This window comes from Notothenia rossii (assembly GCF_949606895.1).
Source record: "Notothenia rossii genome assembly, chromosome: 7".
Classification (NCBI taxonomy): Eukaryota; Metazoa; Chordata; class Actinopteri; order Perciformes; family Nototheniidae; genus Notothenia; species Notothenia rossii.
This window is the reverse complement of record NC_136905.1, coordinates 17599554-17615470: the sequence shown is the minus strand read 5'-3', so window position 1 is coordinate 17615470 and position 15917 is coordinate 17599554. Positions and strand designations below refer to the sequence as shown.

General features: G+C 42.9%; 1 protein-coding gene across 1 annotated transcript in view; it reads left to right on the top strand.

Moving 5' to 3' along the window:
* Nucleotides 1-306: 306 nt before the first annotated feature.
* adamtsl4 (ADAMTS-like 4) overlaps nt 307-15917 on the top strand; it is a 34747-nt gene continuing 19136 nt past the window's right edge. The window contains exons 1-4 of the mRNA XM_079691579.1: nt 307-684; nt 2210-2273; nt 6210-6949; nt 7740-8406. Of these exons, the coding sequence (XP_079547705.1) occupies nt 662-684; nt 2210-2273; nt 6210-6949; nt 7740-8406 (1494 nt within the window). The 5' untranslated portion in view covers nt 307-661. The remainder of the gene's footprint in view (nt 685-2209; nt 2274-6209; nt 6950-7739; nt 8407-15917) is intronic.

Here is a 15917-nt window from a genome sequence, read left to right as displayed (position 1 = left end):
TTCATTTTCCACTTTGTTACAGAACAATTAGTGTCTGTTTTGGCACAATGTTAAGCCCGTACAGCTTTGTACTTCCATGCTGCAGATGCTGCCAGCTCAGGGCTGTTCCGACAATGAGTAGATCATTTCTACTGATCAGTGTGACCCAGTACAATGTAGCATTCTTAGGCTGGATTGTGCAACTAAGAAAGCGGCTCTGAGAGTTATTATAGCTTAGTCAGGGACCATAGAGGTGTGTGTGTTTATGTGTGTGAGAGAGAGAGAGAGGGGCAGTGGGAGTATGGTCTATGTGAGTGAAAGAGAGACAGTGTAATCTGTCCATTTTGTGTCTCCTGTCTCCCTCCTCTCTCTCCCCCTGGCCCCCTGGCTGCCAGGCGTCACACCAGTTTATAATAAGGACTCAAACAAAGTTGTCGAGTGAACGGACTGAAAGAGAGAAAAAAAAAAACACAAAACCCTTCCCACTCCTAAAATCACGGGGAGTGACTGTGACAGGAGGAAGGGGACATAGAGAGAGAGAAGCTGAAGAAGCCCTCGCAGGACTTCATCACATTTCTTTCAGGACTGCTCGGACCGACAGCACCGATCACTAAACCTGGACTGATATTCTATTGCGGTAATTAGTCGCGGAGTGAGGACTTCTGGAGACTCTTGGAGGAGCATGCGGCTCGGTTTACTATTCAGGTAAAACTTTGACTTTTAGAGATGCAACCTGCTGCGTCTCAGTCCGCTTGTACACAACTCCACATGCTGGGGTTTCCATCCTCATTTTAGCGCGTTGAGAGGAATTGAAAAAAAAAGTTTTACTATATGTTTTGTTAGGAGGTTTTGGCTTTTGCGCGACCTCTTGTTGCGCACTGGGCGATGTGCTTACAGGAATTTACCCGAAGGCTGCTTACAGTTATTTCTCCTCAGGGCGGATTTTATGTGAGCTTTCCCCGTTGATGCATCTATTTCTCCCTCTCTCTTTCCCCTTGTCCCCGCGACTCTGAGTTTATTCTACAATGTGCCACTGTAGCGGCCAGGGAAACATGGACCCGGGTAGGGGGTCGTTACTTCGGCCTGAGCGGCTCTGTTGTGCCGGACTGTGCAGGACCTTTGTCTGTGCTTTTTGGGGTAGTTATGCAGTCTGGGGTAAGAGAAGTTTCCAGAGACCACGGCGGTGCACCACACTGGGAAGAAGGGACCAATTACTCTGCCTATGTGGCCTGCGGACTGGTGATTGTGGTGATGGTTTGGTTCTCGTGGTGAGCGCTGAATTGTCCATCTTAGCGAGGCGATTAGTAGGCTATCATGTTGAGGCTGCTTTCTTGGCAAATGAATATATGGTATTACACTTGTTTCCAGTGCACTTGTCTCTGGTGTTTTATGGAGACTGTTGTGATAAACCACAAGTATGAACAGACACTAAATGTCTTTAAAACTGGAATGTATGTGAAATATGTCACCTTAAAATAAGGAAAGGCTTTAAACTTTTTAAAGTATCAATGTTTGGAGGAAAATTACCTTCTCACACGCACTGCAACATTTGGTCATGCAAAGTAGTTTATTTGCAGGTTAAGGCCACTAACTCAAAATTAAAAGAGACATTTCACATCACCACAAACCATAAACCACATACTTTGAAATCAAATAAAAAGTACCTCACAGTTTAAGATGATTTTGGACGTTGTGACTCATTACACACGGTGTGTGTGTGTGTGTGTGTGTGTGTGTGTGTGTGTGTGTGTGTGTGTGTGTGTGTGTGTGTGTGTGTGTGTGTGTGTGTGTGTGTGTGTGTGTGGAAACCCATTAGTTTGTTAGCGCCTCACAGGCTTCCCCAGATTGATTGAGATGTTTGCTTGTGAACACTGAAGGAAAAAATAAACTTTTGTTCACCCTCGCCAGGCCTCACGCCACCTGTAGTGGGAAAGAAAGTGGCATAATTAGTTGCTTAAGTGCAGTTAGGTCACTGGAACATATGATAGGGTGTTCAGTCAACAGGTTTCTGATTTTAAACTGAATGTACATTTGGAGTAAATGTGCAAGAAGTTGATGACCATTGGACAGAGAACAATGAAAGTCTCTATGAGGTCGCACAGCATATACCAACTTGACATTTAGGTCATGGAACAATTATGTCTTCTATATAAAGAACCTATTCAACCTATGGTGTTTGACATCCTGTACATTTGTCACCTTTTTTACCCTCCATCTTTCATCCCTGCAGGCTCTATGTGCTGTGGGGCTTTGTGGTGGTCACGACCTCCGTGACCAAGGCTGCCAAGAGAAAGGTGAGTCATTAGCTCAATTAAAGTAAGATCTACTGACAACAGCCTCATCATGGGGGGGAAGGGGACATTCAAAATAAAAAATCACAATTTTTCATGACATAAATCCTGATTGGGTCATATGTTCTTTGAGAGTGCTATCGGACGCTGCAAATGCTGAAACTTGCCGCAAAGCGATCATCTTCTTATTGGTGTTTTTTGGTCCGTTTTAATATATTGAATGGTGAAGAGGTAGACTGGAAATGGGGGAGAGAGATAGGGGCATGGGAGTAGGAAGCATCCTCAATGTGGGTGGGATAATTTGACAGAGGGTGTGGGCAGGTGGTGGGACTCACCTCAGGGGGGTCCGGGGGCATGCTCCCCCGGGAAGATTTTTTTTAAAATTTTGAAGTTAAATGCATCAATCTGGTGCACTTTGAGAGCAAAATTAGGGACTAAATCTATGGATACATCTCTCAACACCCTGCATGTGAAACAGAACTGTAAACAGATTTACTTTTTCTTTATGCATATTTTACAAATCACTCCCCTTTTAAACTGTATTTTTGTGTTACTGTCCTATAGTATGAGTTAGAATTATTTCATACCTGTTGTTATCTTATTTTTTTATAACTATAATGATCATATAAAGCCAAGGTGTGCCTTGGACATACTTTTACATAAATGATTACCAAACCGTTTAAGATCCACTACTTAGACTAAAGTGAACTATCTAAACACTCAGAGAGTCCTTTACTTCACTGAGCTGTAGTTATCTGCCTCTCAGTATGACAGGAGAGGACTCTCCCTCCACCTCTTTAATAACAGCGCCTTATATCCGGGTGCTAGTGGAGCAAGCTCGTGAACTGTTAGCGCCGGAGCCTCGCAGCGTGGAAACTGTGGCGCGCATAATTTTACAACTAAAGACACAGCTACACAAAAAACGCAGCATGTGTACGGCTCAGAGAATCTGCCTTGGTACAAAGTAGCATTGAAAACATGGGGAGTTTAATTGATTTGGGCATTCTCACAATAAGCAAGTGGAATGGATTTGATAATGAAGCATTGACACAGCGCTCTACAGAGAGTGGCGAGTGGATAGACCGATTCACGGACTTTCCGCATTGTAAAAGTGGGGGGGTCTAAACTAATCATTTTAAAAGGTGGGGGGGACTTGTCCCACCCTCATATAATGGCTGCGACGCCCATGGATAGGGGTGATACAGGCAAGATAGGCTGGAGACCACTGATGACGCATGGGCTTTAACAATTTGCTGCTCTCTTTCTCTTAGATAAATTGAAGACACAATCCATAGTCTTGTTTCTTGCAAAAAAGCCAAAGTCCAGCCAAAGCTAACCTAAGGCTTTATCAGTTAGTCGATCAAGTTTGCAGGTGTTAAGTTTAAAATTCCCCCTTTGTGTCAGCATCCCTTCACAGCTGAGAGAGAAAACTACTTTAGAAGAAAACCTCTTGATTTGACTCAGACTGCTGAATCAACATATCAGTTTCTGAACTTTGGAATTTTGGTCATAGATCTTTTCACGAGTAAACAAGCTTGAAGCATTTTTCTGATAATCTGTTTGAGTTGCTAAATAGTTTATTGAGTGCATTATTTTTTTAATTAATATTGGCCATTTAAAAACATGTGAAATAAGTTTCTAGTAGTTTATAATTATCATCTGAATCCTCAACTCTTTCAGATTTTACTGAGCTTTATAGTGTTTCATATTGTTTAACTGTCTGACCACAGTTTTACTGTGTGGTTCACTAACAGCGCTGTGTTAGGCCGCGGCGGGCTGATCGAAAAAACTCAGTTCTCTTTACGCCCAGCACAAAACAGCAGACACTGTTTGTGAGTAACTTATGAAAAAGTGGAGCATTTAGCAGCTCCGGATATTCCCCTCAGGAGTTGGTGGAGACCAAGACAGAGCTAAAAGAGAGTGGATAACAGACTGACATGAACTAGGTGTCCATAATCGTTACTCCAAATGAACGGTAGTGTTGGTGCTTGGCTGTAGGCATGTGAAGATACAAAAAACTGAGGTTTGTGAAAGAAAAACTCATGATAAGGTGATGATATATTAATATAGTTAACAATTAGTTTGAGCTGCCCCCAAGTGGAGAAAATTCTGCTGCTGCACTGATAGTAACGGTTGACCCTGTTGCAGCCAAAAAAATCGGACAATAAAGTTCTTCCTAATATAGAAAAAAAAGAGTGGATTTGTCTTCCATTGGAAACAAGTCAAATGCTCCTTCACTGCCAGTATGGTGTGAAGGAATGTTTACATCATAAAAAAGAGCTTATTGTACATATGGACATGTAAGTATTGGCTTATGACAGAATTTAAAACAGACCATATAAAGGGGCCCACTGCTGGAGAGAGCCCACAGTAGTACAATATTTATTTTAAAACATGTAATAACAGAGGGGGCAGGATCACAGCCCCTCTGCTGTCTGCAGGCGGTACAGTGTGACAGGAGTTGAACCAGGAGTTGAACCAGTAGCTGCAGAGGTCAGCGGCTGCTGCTGCAGGGTCACTGCACGGAGCTCATTAATGGTCCCAGTTATGTGGCAGCTGTGTGTTTGATGTCACTCATTACAACAAACCACACTTCCTCCCCAGAAACACACACACACCATTGAGACACACACACACAGAGTAATTAGGCCTGTCTGCGTCACCCCCCCTCATCTCTCTCACCCCTTTATCTTTCCTTTTTCTCCCACACTCCTGCCAGTTTACATCAGATCTTTTAATCTGGATAAAACAATATTGGTGTACCAAAAAACAAGAGTGGCCTCCTACACCTGCCCCCTCTCTCCACAAACATTTTGTACAGCATGTTTACTTGCATATTCCTGCCCTTGTACACAAATATGTACACACTTAAAGAGAGAGAGGAGGGAGAAGTGGAGGGCAGATTTGTGTTTTGGTTTCTTTCTGAATGGAAACTTTTGTTCAGCTCTCACGTTTGCCAGGCCAGTGATTCAGTTATGAAATGAGAGCAGAAACATTTATCCCCGCCACATGGGGAGAGATGAAAGCCTGCCCTGGCACCCTTGTAAATGCACTCACACATATGATACATATAAATACAAATACATGAATAAGCACATCAGCCCCGTTTTTGTCGTTTCTACAGTGCATGCATATGACACCAGCTCCAATAAATGTATAAGCTGCTGGCAGGTGACTGAGGCTGAGGATTTATATTTTGGCCTCAGAGGAAGGAAACTCACGAGACTCAGCTCATCAGCGGACTTACAGTAGTTCCTGTGAAGAAATAAGTTCCTCCAGAAATGTTAGATTTTGCAATGGCAACGTTAAGTACTTCTTTAAAATATTGCCAAGGCTTGCAGTTTAACATTTTTACAGAAGAGTTCAGTTACAGTCAGTTGTGGAGCACTTTAAATTACATTTATTTTGAGCCAGCCAAACTTATTTTGGCTGGCTCATGTGTTCATTCAGCGATAACATTTTTAAAGGGTACAAATGTACGACTGAGTACAGATTTAGTTTTTTACTCAATTCAGCAGAGATGTTTATATAACAGTGAACCTTTGGTCATTGGTCAAGTGACATCACTAAAACCAAATTTGTATTTCAGTCATTTGCAAGCAAATAGTTACATATTTTCTATTTCCTACTTCTTAATAAGATATTTTTTTATAACATATGATTTATTCAGTATCTGAATTAATGTCGATTTGAACTTTTGTTTGAACAAAGCAAGACACTGATAATAATTAACCTTTGAATAAAAAAGACATGTCTGAATAATAAATGGTGTGTGTGTGTGTGTGTGTGTGTGTGTGTGTGTGGGTGTGTGTGTGTGTGTGTGTATGTGTGTGTGTGTGTGTGTGTGTGTGTGTGTGTGTGTGTGTGTGTGTGTGTGTGTGTGTGTGTGTGTGTGTGTGTGTGTGTGTGTGTGTGTGTGTGTGTGTGTGTGTTTCTCAGGTGGCTGGCAGACGGTCTCGACAGGTGTTTGAGTCGGAGCCTGTGGAGGGGGTGTGGTCTGACTGGGAGGAGTGGTCTGGCTGCTCTCAGACCTGCGGGGTGGGCGTCTCCCAGAGGAGCAGGACATGTTTACCTCCTCCACCTCAACACACCCCTCCCCTCTCCCACTCTCCACCTAACTGGGCAGGATATTTGCCCGGGGGCCTCGGAGGTCCGGTCCTCTCACCTGTGCGCCCCTACTACCCTCCTCATTACCCCGGGCAACGACAGCCTTATCACTCCCCGTCGATCTCCACCAATCAAAACCCAGGACTGTCTCTGTATCGGAACACTAACGGAGCAGGAGGAGGAGGAGGAGGAGGAGGAAGAGGAGTTGGAGGAGGTGGAGGAGGTGGAGGAGGAGGAGGATTAGGAGGAAGAGAAGGAGGAGGAGGAGGAGGAGGATTAGGAGGAAGAGAAGGAGGAGGAGGAGGAAGAGAAGGATTATTAGGAGGAAGAGGAGGAGGAGGAGGAGCTCCTGTACTGGGAGAGGCAAATCCAAACCCTCCTTTTTACCAGCCGGAATTCAACCCAAACAATCAAGATCATGTGTCAGTTTACCGATCGCCGTACCACGCTCCATCACAGGGCTACAACCAACCAGCACGCACCATCAGGAGACCGACCAATCCCGGAGCAGCGAGGGCTGTAGGGAGCAGAAGGTCTGTCTCTGCCAATCGGGAGGGTCTAACCTCAAGGAGGTGAGTGAGAGATCACAGATATAATAATTGTTCAACTTTAAAATGTCTTACATACATATTAATATATTGTGATCATAATTAAATGTCTGGGAGAAAATGCCAATATCCAGTGTTTTAACTCCAGTTTCAGTCGGCCTCAAGAATGATTTTCAAACTTTTCTTATACTTTGTTTAGTATTGTTTTAAGGTTTAAAGGTTAATGGTCAGTGGACAATAGAAAAACACTGATTCAATCAATTTTCCAGTGAACAGAAGCTGTCACATGTGCTTTGCTAAGTTTGTCTTTTCCAGGAAACTGACAACAGCACACAGGAAGTGAGATTTGCCTTGCTGGCAATAAAAGTAACAATGACCTTGTTGAAAACCTGTAATCTCTGGAAAGTGTTACAGATCGTTGACATATAAACAAATACCAAAATATAATATTCCAGATATAAATAAAATCCTCAGAGGACCATTTAAAGCAAATGCTCAGGATCCATTCTGGGGCCATTAGTTAAAGTGATGACATTGCTTAGGCATTAGAGAGAGTGGTTTTTGAGTGGTGGGAGTTGGAGTTATGCCCATAACTGGTGTCTGCTGTGTTATTACATCATTAGTTCTGTCATACCACCGGGTTGCTCTGCCTGCTGGCTAATGTCATACAGGATTTCTGATGTTGTACAGCTAACATGAACTGTATCTCAAATGTATGTTTCCCTATCTCTTCCACTGCCCCCTGTTCTTTCTGTACATCTCTTTAAACTTCCTGTTTCTTCTTCATTGTTTTGTTATTCTTTTCGACTCGCAGATCGTCCGCCATCCGTCCAGGTCAATTTGGGTACGGCAGGGTCCCGTTCTCTCTTCCTCTGCATCGCCAAAACCGGCAGGCTCGCCACACTGTCAACGGCACCGATGCTGAAACAGCTGGACTCAATGAAGACGATGCAGAAAATAACAAGAAAGAGGAAGAGGAGACTGGGAGTGATGGAGAAGATAGACAGGCGGCTAGGCATCAGGAGGCGCTTGCTGCTGCTGAGGAACTTCCCACAATGACCACAACAATTGGTCAACCCCACCGCCACGTTAACAGACCCCCACAAACCAACACAGAGCACAGGAGGGCAAGAGTCCCACCCCCTCACCTCTTCTCTCGCTCTTCATCACCATCTCTGCTTCCCAATCGCCACCGCTTTGACTGGCACTCCGTCACCGCTCCTCCTCCTCCCATCCCTCCTCTCTCCCGCCCAAATTCCCCTGCCGTCACCCCACCTTTTTCCCCCCCTCTCCATCGCTCCAGCTCCATTCACAGAGACAGGGAGTTCCACACAGGCTTCGCACCCACAGGTGACATCTACCCACTGCAGCACCCCCACATCCCACACATGGGGGGGGAATCGGGCAGGGATGGAGGAAGAGGAGCTCAGGTGTACAGGTGCTCTGGCCCGGAGAAGGAGTACCGCAGGTGCTTCTCCCAGGTAAGATCTCCCCCCCCGACCTCAGAAATCAGATATCTCACTTATTTCACACCCTTTTATTAATCTCGTTCATAGCAGCTCCCCAGTGCCTATCCCCTGAGCTCCTCAACTTTATTCATCCTGCAGTCATGCGTGATTTATATGCATGCCGTGTGTTGAAGGGAGCAGTTAGGCGGACTGTAACAGAGGAGTTGAAGGTCAGCAGAGTGTATTTGATAGGTAGATCATTCCCCAGCTCCAACACTAGCCGGTTGTCTTTGAGCATTCGGTTGGAAAATGACTGCAAGTGCTCCAAGGCATGTGTGTGTATTCCGGGTCACGACCAGGCTACACACCTCCGTTGTGAAGCTATACACATGTCTTTTCAACTGATATCACATGCGTGTGAGTATAACTTTGGGCCAAAATCTGCGTCCTAGTGTGCGCAAAAGTGTGTCATTGCAAATCATCGTAATGTCCTTTTTGGCTCAGGCCTGCAGGGATGATTGGGGTTGCAACCTTCTCCGTACCTCTCAATGTGAGCATTATCAGTAGAAACGTGTGCGTACGTGCTGGAAACCCAGACAGGTCGGGCATGTCAGACGGGCCAACTCATCCTCAACACTCAAAACGCAGGTTGACCTCGCAGTTACTCACGTTTCACTGAGACAGGAATGCCATGCTTGATTTCACTCAATTAAATGAGATTGAGAGTGAATATCATAGATAAAGAGTTTTTAGTGATCACGTTTGACCTTGAGATCTATTGAATGTCCTTTATTCATATATTGTTATATTGTGAATCTATTATGATGGAATATTGAAAAGCATAGAAAACCGAACTTTTTTAGAAGCACATCCTGACACTATATCTTAAATCAGCTGCTCGCACTTGAATACCGTTCACATTTTCCACTTTTTCGCTAAAGCTGCTTCAAATTAACATCAGGCTCTCATAAGAACTTCCACCATTTTTGCAATTTTTTAAACATCAATCAATCAATTCTTCCCCCGAGAGAGTAACAACATTTTTTTCATGAGCAAGTAAAACAATGTTACAACTGCTACTGGAGCATTTTCCTTGATCAATTATAAGTTGTTGTAGTGAGGCTAAGTGTCCTTCACTTAGAGTCTGCATGGATCTGATTATTTTTTTATGTTTAAGGGCAGCTTACATTGATCCCTTCTGTTTGTGTTTGATAGCCAGCTAGTTGCCAGCTTCAGCTCAATACAAATGTAGCTAACTTGACACTGGAACTGAATTTATTATGAAGACAAAATCATTGTACACCTGCATTCAACATGTTTATGTTAACATACTTAAGGTAAGAGGTATCAATACCTAGACTTATGTAAAAATAGGAAAACAAAATAATGTGAGAGATCTCTGGGCTTCCCAAAGTGCTACTTAAAAATTCAGCGGTGATCACTCTGCCTTCAGTTTCATAAAAATCGATAAACCATGTGAGATATCGCTTGTGAGTGATGGAGGGACGACGGATGAAATAAACCGCAGAAAACTGATCCTGAATTTTAATATTCGATAAAAATACTCAGAGGGACATTTGACCAAGTCATTTGATTCCAGTGGACCACTTATAGCAGGTCTGTCTTGATTGACAGCTTAGGAGGAGATGATAAGATTGAAGTTAAATACCACACACACACTACGCTCTCGTTTCCTACTCTCATGCTATTTCCACAACTGGCTCTCATGGATGGGAAGTAGACACTTGAATTTGGGGCCAGGTTGGCACTGGTGGCCTCTTGACTTTCCTCTCTTTAGATAATTTGGCAGGCTTTCTTGCCCTCTTTCATCCCTCTTTTTTCTTCCTCTTTGTCTCTGCAGGGCTCTGTGTGATAGTCTCCATGTTAAAAGAGATTTAGTAGCTGGCATTATACTCGCCCTGCGTGTGCCAGCACCGCTAATAGCAGTCCTGTGACGGCTCAGCCTGACTCATTACATATTTACCCAACGTTAGCCTCTGCTTTAGCCTTGTTTGCTCCTGCAGGCTCCACGTTTGTATATGTCCTTTTCATTGTTTGAATGTAGGTTTTAGTGCTGATGGATGCAGGACTTTGTCCAGGCATGTATGTACTGTATCTATGTGTGAGTGTGTGTGTGTGAGATTGAGCCAGACTGAGTGTGACACATCCTATTATCTATTAGGTGTGTTTGTCATAACACACAGCGCCTGAGGCCCACCACAAGTGCGATTGGCTGTGTGTATGTGTGTTTTTACTGTTGCATAGAAGCAAGAGGGGAACCAAGAGAGGGACAGAGGAAACGAGGAAGTGAAGGAAGTGACGCAGTTAAGTAGTAGTGAAAGAGAGTACTGTTTTTAGAAAATCTGCACACAGTTGTGAGAGGACAAGCTTAAGGGTGAGAGAAAAGGTGAGGAGGCAAAGAAGAATTGGAGATGAAGGCTGGTGAGGATGAGTGTGTGGGAGATGAGAAAGAGAGAGAGAGAGAGAGAGAGAGAGAGAGAGAGAGAGAGAGAGAGAGAGAGAGAGCAGAGTGTAACAAGAGGAGAAGTTATTCTGTCAGAGGGAGAGGGGTGAAAAGGTGGAATATGAGAAGAAGCTGGCTGATAAAAAGTGAAGAAACACAGCAGCTCATAACAGATATTTCACAGAAAGACTTATACTCCTCTTCTTTCTTTCTTAACTTTTTGATTTGGTTGATTCTTTAAGCATTCCCTCTTGCCTTGACTCCTCTTCCTGTACTCCTCAGAGTAAATATTTGCCAGAAATCACTAACAGTGCGTTCTTCGGTGACAGCAAATGAGGCGAGATCAGAAGCATGTGGATTTAAGAAATATGTAGGTAGCCGTTCACCACATGGCCTAATAAGGTTGATTCCAGTAAACACAAGGATGTCATTTCCAATGGGAATAGGGGAGAGGGGTCTCTGCGTCTTTTCAACATGTTGATCTGTTCACATGAGTTGCCTTCAAAGATTGCCTTGACAAATGTTACATGCTTCATCCAGTCTAGAGCTGCAATTAATGATTATTTTTCATCATCGGCTGATGATTTTTAAAGAACAATATTAGCTAGAAAATGTCAAAATGTATTGAAAAAATACCCCAAACATATGTTGTTTTTTCTGATTAGTTGCCCAAAGACCCAACATATTCTATTTACATTCATTGTTGATTAATTGATTATTTTCATAGCCGGTAATTTTAGCACTTAGTCACTGGTGCTACAGGTGCTGCTACTCAAGGCTGAAAAAGCACTTATATAAGCCTTGTTGTAAACTTTAAATATGACACTATCTGTCATAAAGGACACGGTCTCCATCAGGGAAACTCAATTTGGTAAGTTTAAGATCAACGAGTCCATAATCATTTGTTATTTTAAGACATACTCAAATTAATTTAGGGTATAAAGTTCACATATTGTTGAAGAACATCTGACTTTATTGTTCCTTGTCCTTCACTCTTTAGTAGACATAATAATGTACCTTAAAAAACACATAATACTTGAAACACACACAAAACTCTGATATATTTCGCTCGCCGATACCTGAGTTTGTGTTGCCGTGGTTTCGGGCGGCTGCAGCGAGATTCAGATGATCTAATCACAGTCTGTCATTAAACAGGCGGTATTACAAAGGAAATGTATGATTATGACTCTCAGCAGGGCAACACTCTTCAGCTCTAATAACAGGGTTCAGATCCTGCCACGCTTGCTGTTGTTTTCATGAAGTGCCAAACACTCACCAGATGTTTTTGTTTTTAGGACCCGAGCACACACACAAACAAACACACACTCGATTCATTTAGACTGCTCTGTTCTGTTTTTGCTTCATTACTTTAACAAGCTAAAGTACCTGCTTCTGTAAAAGAAACAGGTACCTGTGCTTGTTAAAGTCTGTTTACATCGGCTCCTGGGTGTGAGAGTTTCCCTTTCTTTCATGTTTCGTTTTTTTCCCCAGTTCTGCCTTTCCTCTCACTCACCCCATCTGTCATTTCTTAATTCTCTCTTTCATTTAAAACTGTAATCTTTCTTCAAAGAAAAAAGTAGCTTACTTGTATTTAAATCAGATAAGGAGAAGACAAGAAAGGGATAAGTGTAGTTTCCAAGAATGTCTAACTTTTCATCTATCCATGAAAGACTTTTGTATTGAAAAACGTTCCTCTTTTTTGTCCTGGTCGAGATAATCAGCATTAACACTCAGTACCAGATGAAGAACAGTAGACAGCATACAAATCAAGATATGCTACAGAATCATAATATTTCTCATAAAGCAAAAGATTTTATACACGAAACAACCAAATATTCGGCAGACAAAGGACAGATCACACAGTTCCTGCAGCAATTATTTGAAATCAGTCCAACTTGTGCAATTTTAGATCCAATTTCTGAAGGTTCCCGGCAGAGGAAGCAGCATTACTGTCTACACTAAAAGCTCTTTTACGTAGTTGAGTGCAAACTTTGGAAACTGTTCATGAAAAACCAACCTTGGGAACTAAGATCAAAGCTGTCCACACTTTCTACTGCTCTCCCTCACGCCCATGTTCTTTTATGAAAATATGTGTTATATCATGAGTTATCACCTAACTGGTGTGTTTAATAAGAAGATGTGGCTTTGTAGATTTGCTGCATGGAAAGTGGAACACGGAGGGATTGTCATTTTCAGTGCTTTGAAGCAAAGTTCTGGTTTTATTTGTTGAATTTGTGGTTTTGATGTTTATCTTGAGTTTTTCTTTTCTTCTCTTGTTCTTATATTTGGCGAGAACATGTAAGTTGTTTTGAGGCTCAAACTCAAATTTCTCCTGAGAATAACAGCCACTGTTCTTGCCGTTGGTCCCGCGCAGCACGGGGCCTCCTTCTCTGTTGATGGATGAGCAGTGTTTCCTCCGGGGGACTCAAGACTTTACCCCCTCAGGGTCAAGGCTGAGCGCTGGGTGGTGCCCCTCAAAGCGCCGGAAAAAATGGCCTTGGTCACAAGATTATCTGGAGAATGTTAATCGCTGAGGAAAAACACACACACACACACACACACACACACACACACACACACACACACACACACACACACACACACACACACACACACACACACACACACACACACACACACACACACACACACACACATACATATGATAATTTGTCATGGATTCGTGTGCATGCATACAGTGATTAGTCTTGGCGTGTGGAGTGTGTTGATGTATGTGTGCAGGGGCCAGCGGTCACTTGTTCTGTCTGTGTAGAGTCGCAGTAATTCTTGAGGAATGACCGGCCAGCCTTAACCTGTATGTGGTACTGAGGCGATATCTGGCCAGCTGTGCAGGCAGAGACTTGCATGGAGAATGACGACGTGTCACCTGGGCTTTCCCTAAGGAAACCCACATGTGGTGAAAGGTTCCCTCCTTCCTCGTAATCTGGTTCGCCTGAAAACCCATTAGTCTTGCCTGGCTTGATGTTTGGTTTTCACATAAGAGTGCTATGTGTGCACAGGATTGGCTTGTAGGTGTTTATACGGTATCTATGTGTGTGGCAGTTGTGTGTGTGTGTGTGTGTGTGCACAGAACAAAGCTTTCACTCTACCCCCCTCTTCTGCTTCACGTGCGCTTATATTGCGAACAGACGTTTTCCTCCTGCCCCCACCCTGGTAGTTAAACACATCTGTAACTTTCACTGCTCCAGTACCAAAACACTGACTGTCTCTCAGCTGCATTCACTTTCACTTCACCTGTCCTCGGCTGCTATCCTTCTTTTACTATGTCACACAGTAGCAGCCAGATTTTCTATTTTTCGTTTCATGCTTCTTTCATGTTAACTTATAAATCAAGAAGCCTCTCAGTGACTTTAAGTTACTTTGATTGTATTTAAAGAAAGAGTTGTGAGTCAATGACTCATTTCAGTTAAGGAAATCACTGGGTCTTAGTTTACTAGTTTTAGCCAGTTTTCCTTTACAATGAGGGATTATAAACAACATTTTTTTGCGCTCACTTTAAATGGTTAGTGTAATCTGGCTAAGTTTTTGTCTTATTTACATCCCGTCTGATTGTCCAACTAATCGTGCTTTTCGCTCTTGTCATACTTCACCAATGCCGAAACAAGAGTGAACTCTTAACTCTAACAGCCAGATAAAAAATTTGCAAAAAAATCTAATTTATGTCTGGAACTAAATCAGAAAAGTTAAGAAACATTACCGACATGCGAGTCCTGCTTCTGGCACTTTACAGGTTTTGGATATTCTATGCTTTGTGTGCTACATTTCAGCAATTACCAAGATTGTTGGTTTATTGATTAAAAAACTAAAAACATTGCTGTCCTGGTGACTCAGTGGTTAACTCTGATTCAGATTTCAGTCAAGGATTTTTGTGTCCCTTTCCTCATTTCCTGCTATATCTCTTGTGACAGACACTCGCACAGGAATAAAGGCACATGGCCAAAAATATTGTCATACTGAATCCAAAAGGATTTTTCAAATTCTTAGAAATGTTCCAGTGTTATCTAGGCGTACTTACAGTGCTTTTAGTTGATAAACAGCTCAACAAACTGACTTGAGGCATGTAACCAAATATTTAAAAAACATTTTCTAATGGTTGAATTGTTTTGACTCTGTTCAAAGTGTTTTTATGGTTTGAATGTTTTGATATTAACCACAGGCCCAGACGCATTCTCAAAGCCTCTCCCTCACCACACACCACCTTTAAGTATTTTACTTCTTTGAAAGCCATCACTTTCTTTTCTCCCCCCTCTTTGGCCCATTCAGACAGGTCTCTCTCCCCCCTAGTACCCCTCCTGTTACCACTTCTGTTCACGCTCCCCTTGGTGGTTATGGGGAGACCCCTTAACCCTGCTCTCATATTAAATGAAGAACACCAAAGTATACGAGTCCTCACAATAACACTCAAATTCTCCTGCAGAACCATGAAACACCAGTTTTGACTCTCACTTTACCTCCCCTCCCTCCTTTCAGTCCATTAGCCTCCTGATGTTTTTACAAACACTAAACTCTCTTTTGGGAGACGAATCCACTCGCCCTGTAGCGCTCATACAATCACCAACGCATGAATGCACACTCTTGACTTTTACTTGCATTCTCTCTTTTCATTTTACATTCCTATTTTTGTCTTGTCTGCGAGCTCTTTCTGTTTTAACTGTACTGCAACATCCCATAGCTGCACACAGGCACAAAAGTCCCTCTGTGTGTGTGTGTGTGTGTGTGTGTGTGTGTGTGTGTGTGTGTGTGTGTGTGTGTGTGTGTGTGTGTGTGTGTGTGTGTGTGTGTGTGTGTGTGTGTGTGTGTGTGTGTGTGTGTGTGTGTGTGTGTGTGTGTGTGTGTGTGTGTGTGTGTTGTCCACTCATTGTTTATACTGGTGAACACACACACACATATGCACAGATACAAAGAAACCATCTAGTTAGAAAAGAGGCCCAACATGTTTATGTCCTGCAGAAATATTTACAACCATTAGAGATAGCATTCTACACACATCCGGGCTGATTTACAATGTTACTTGGAAACATCAGGTTCCCTACGTACACTGACACTCAAGCGCCCACCA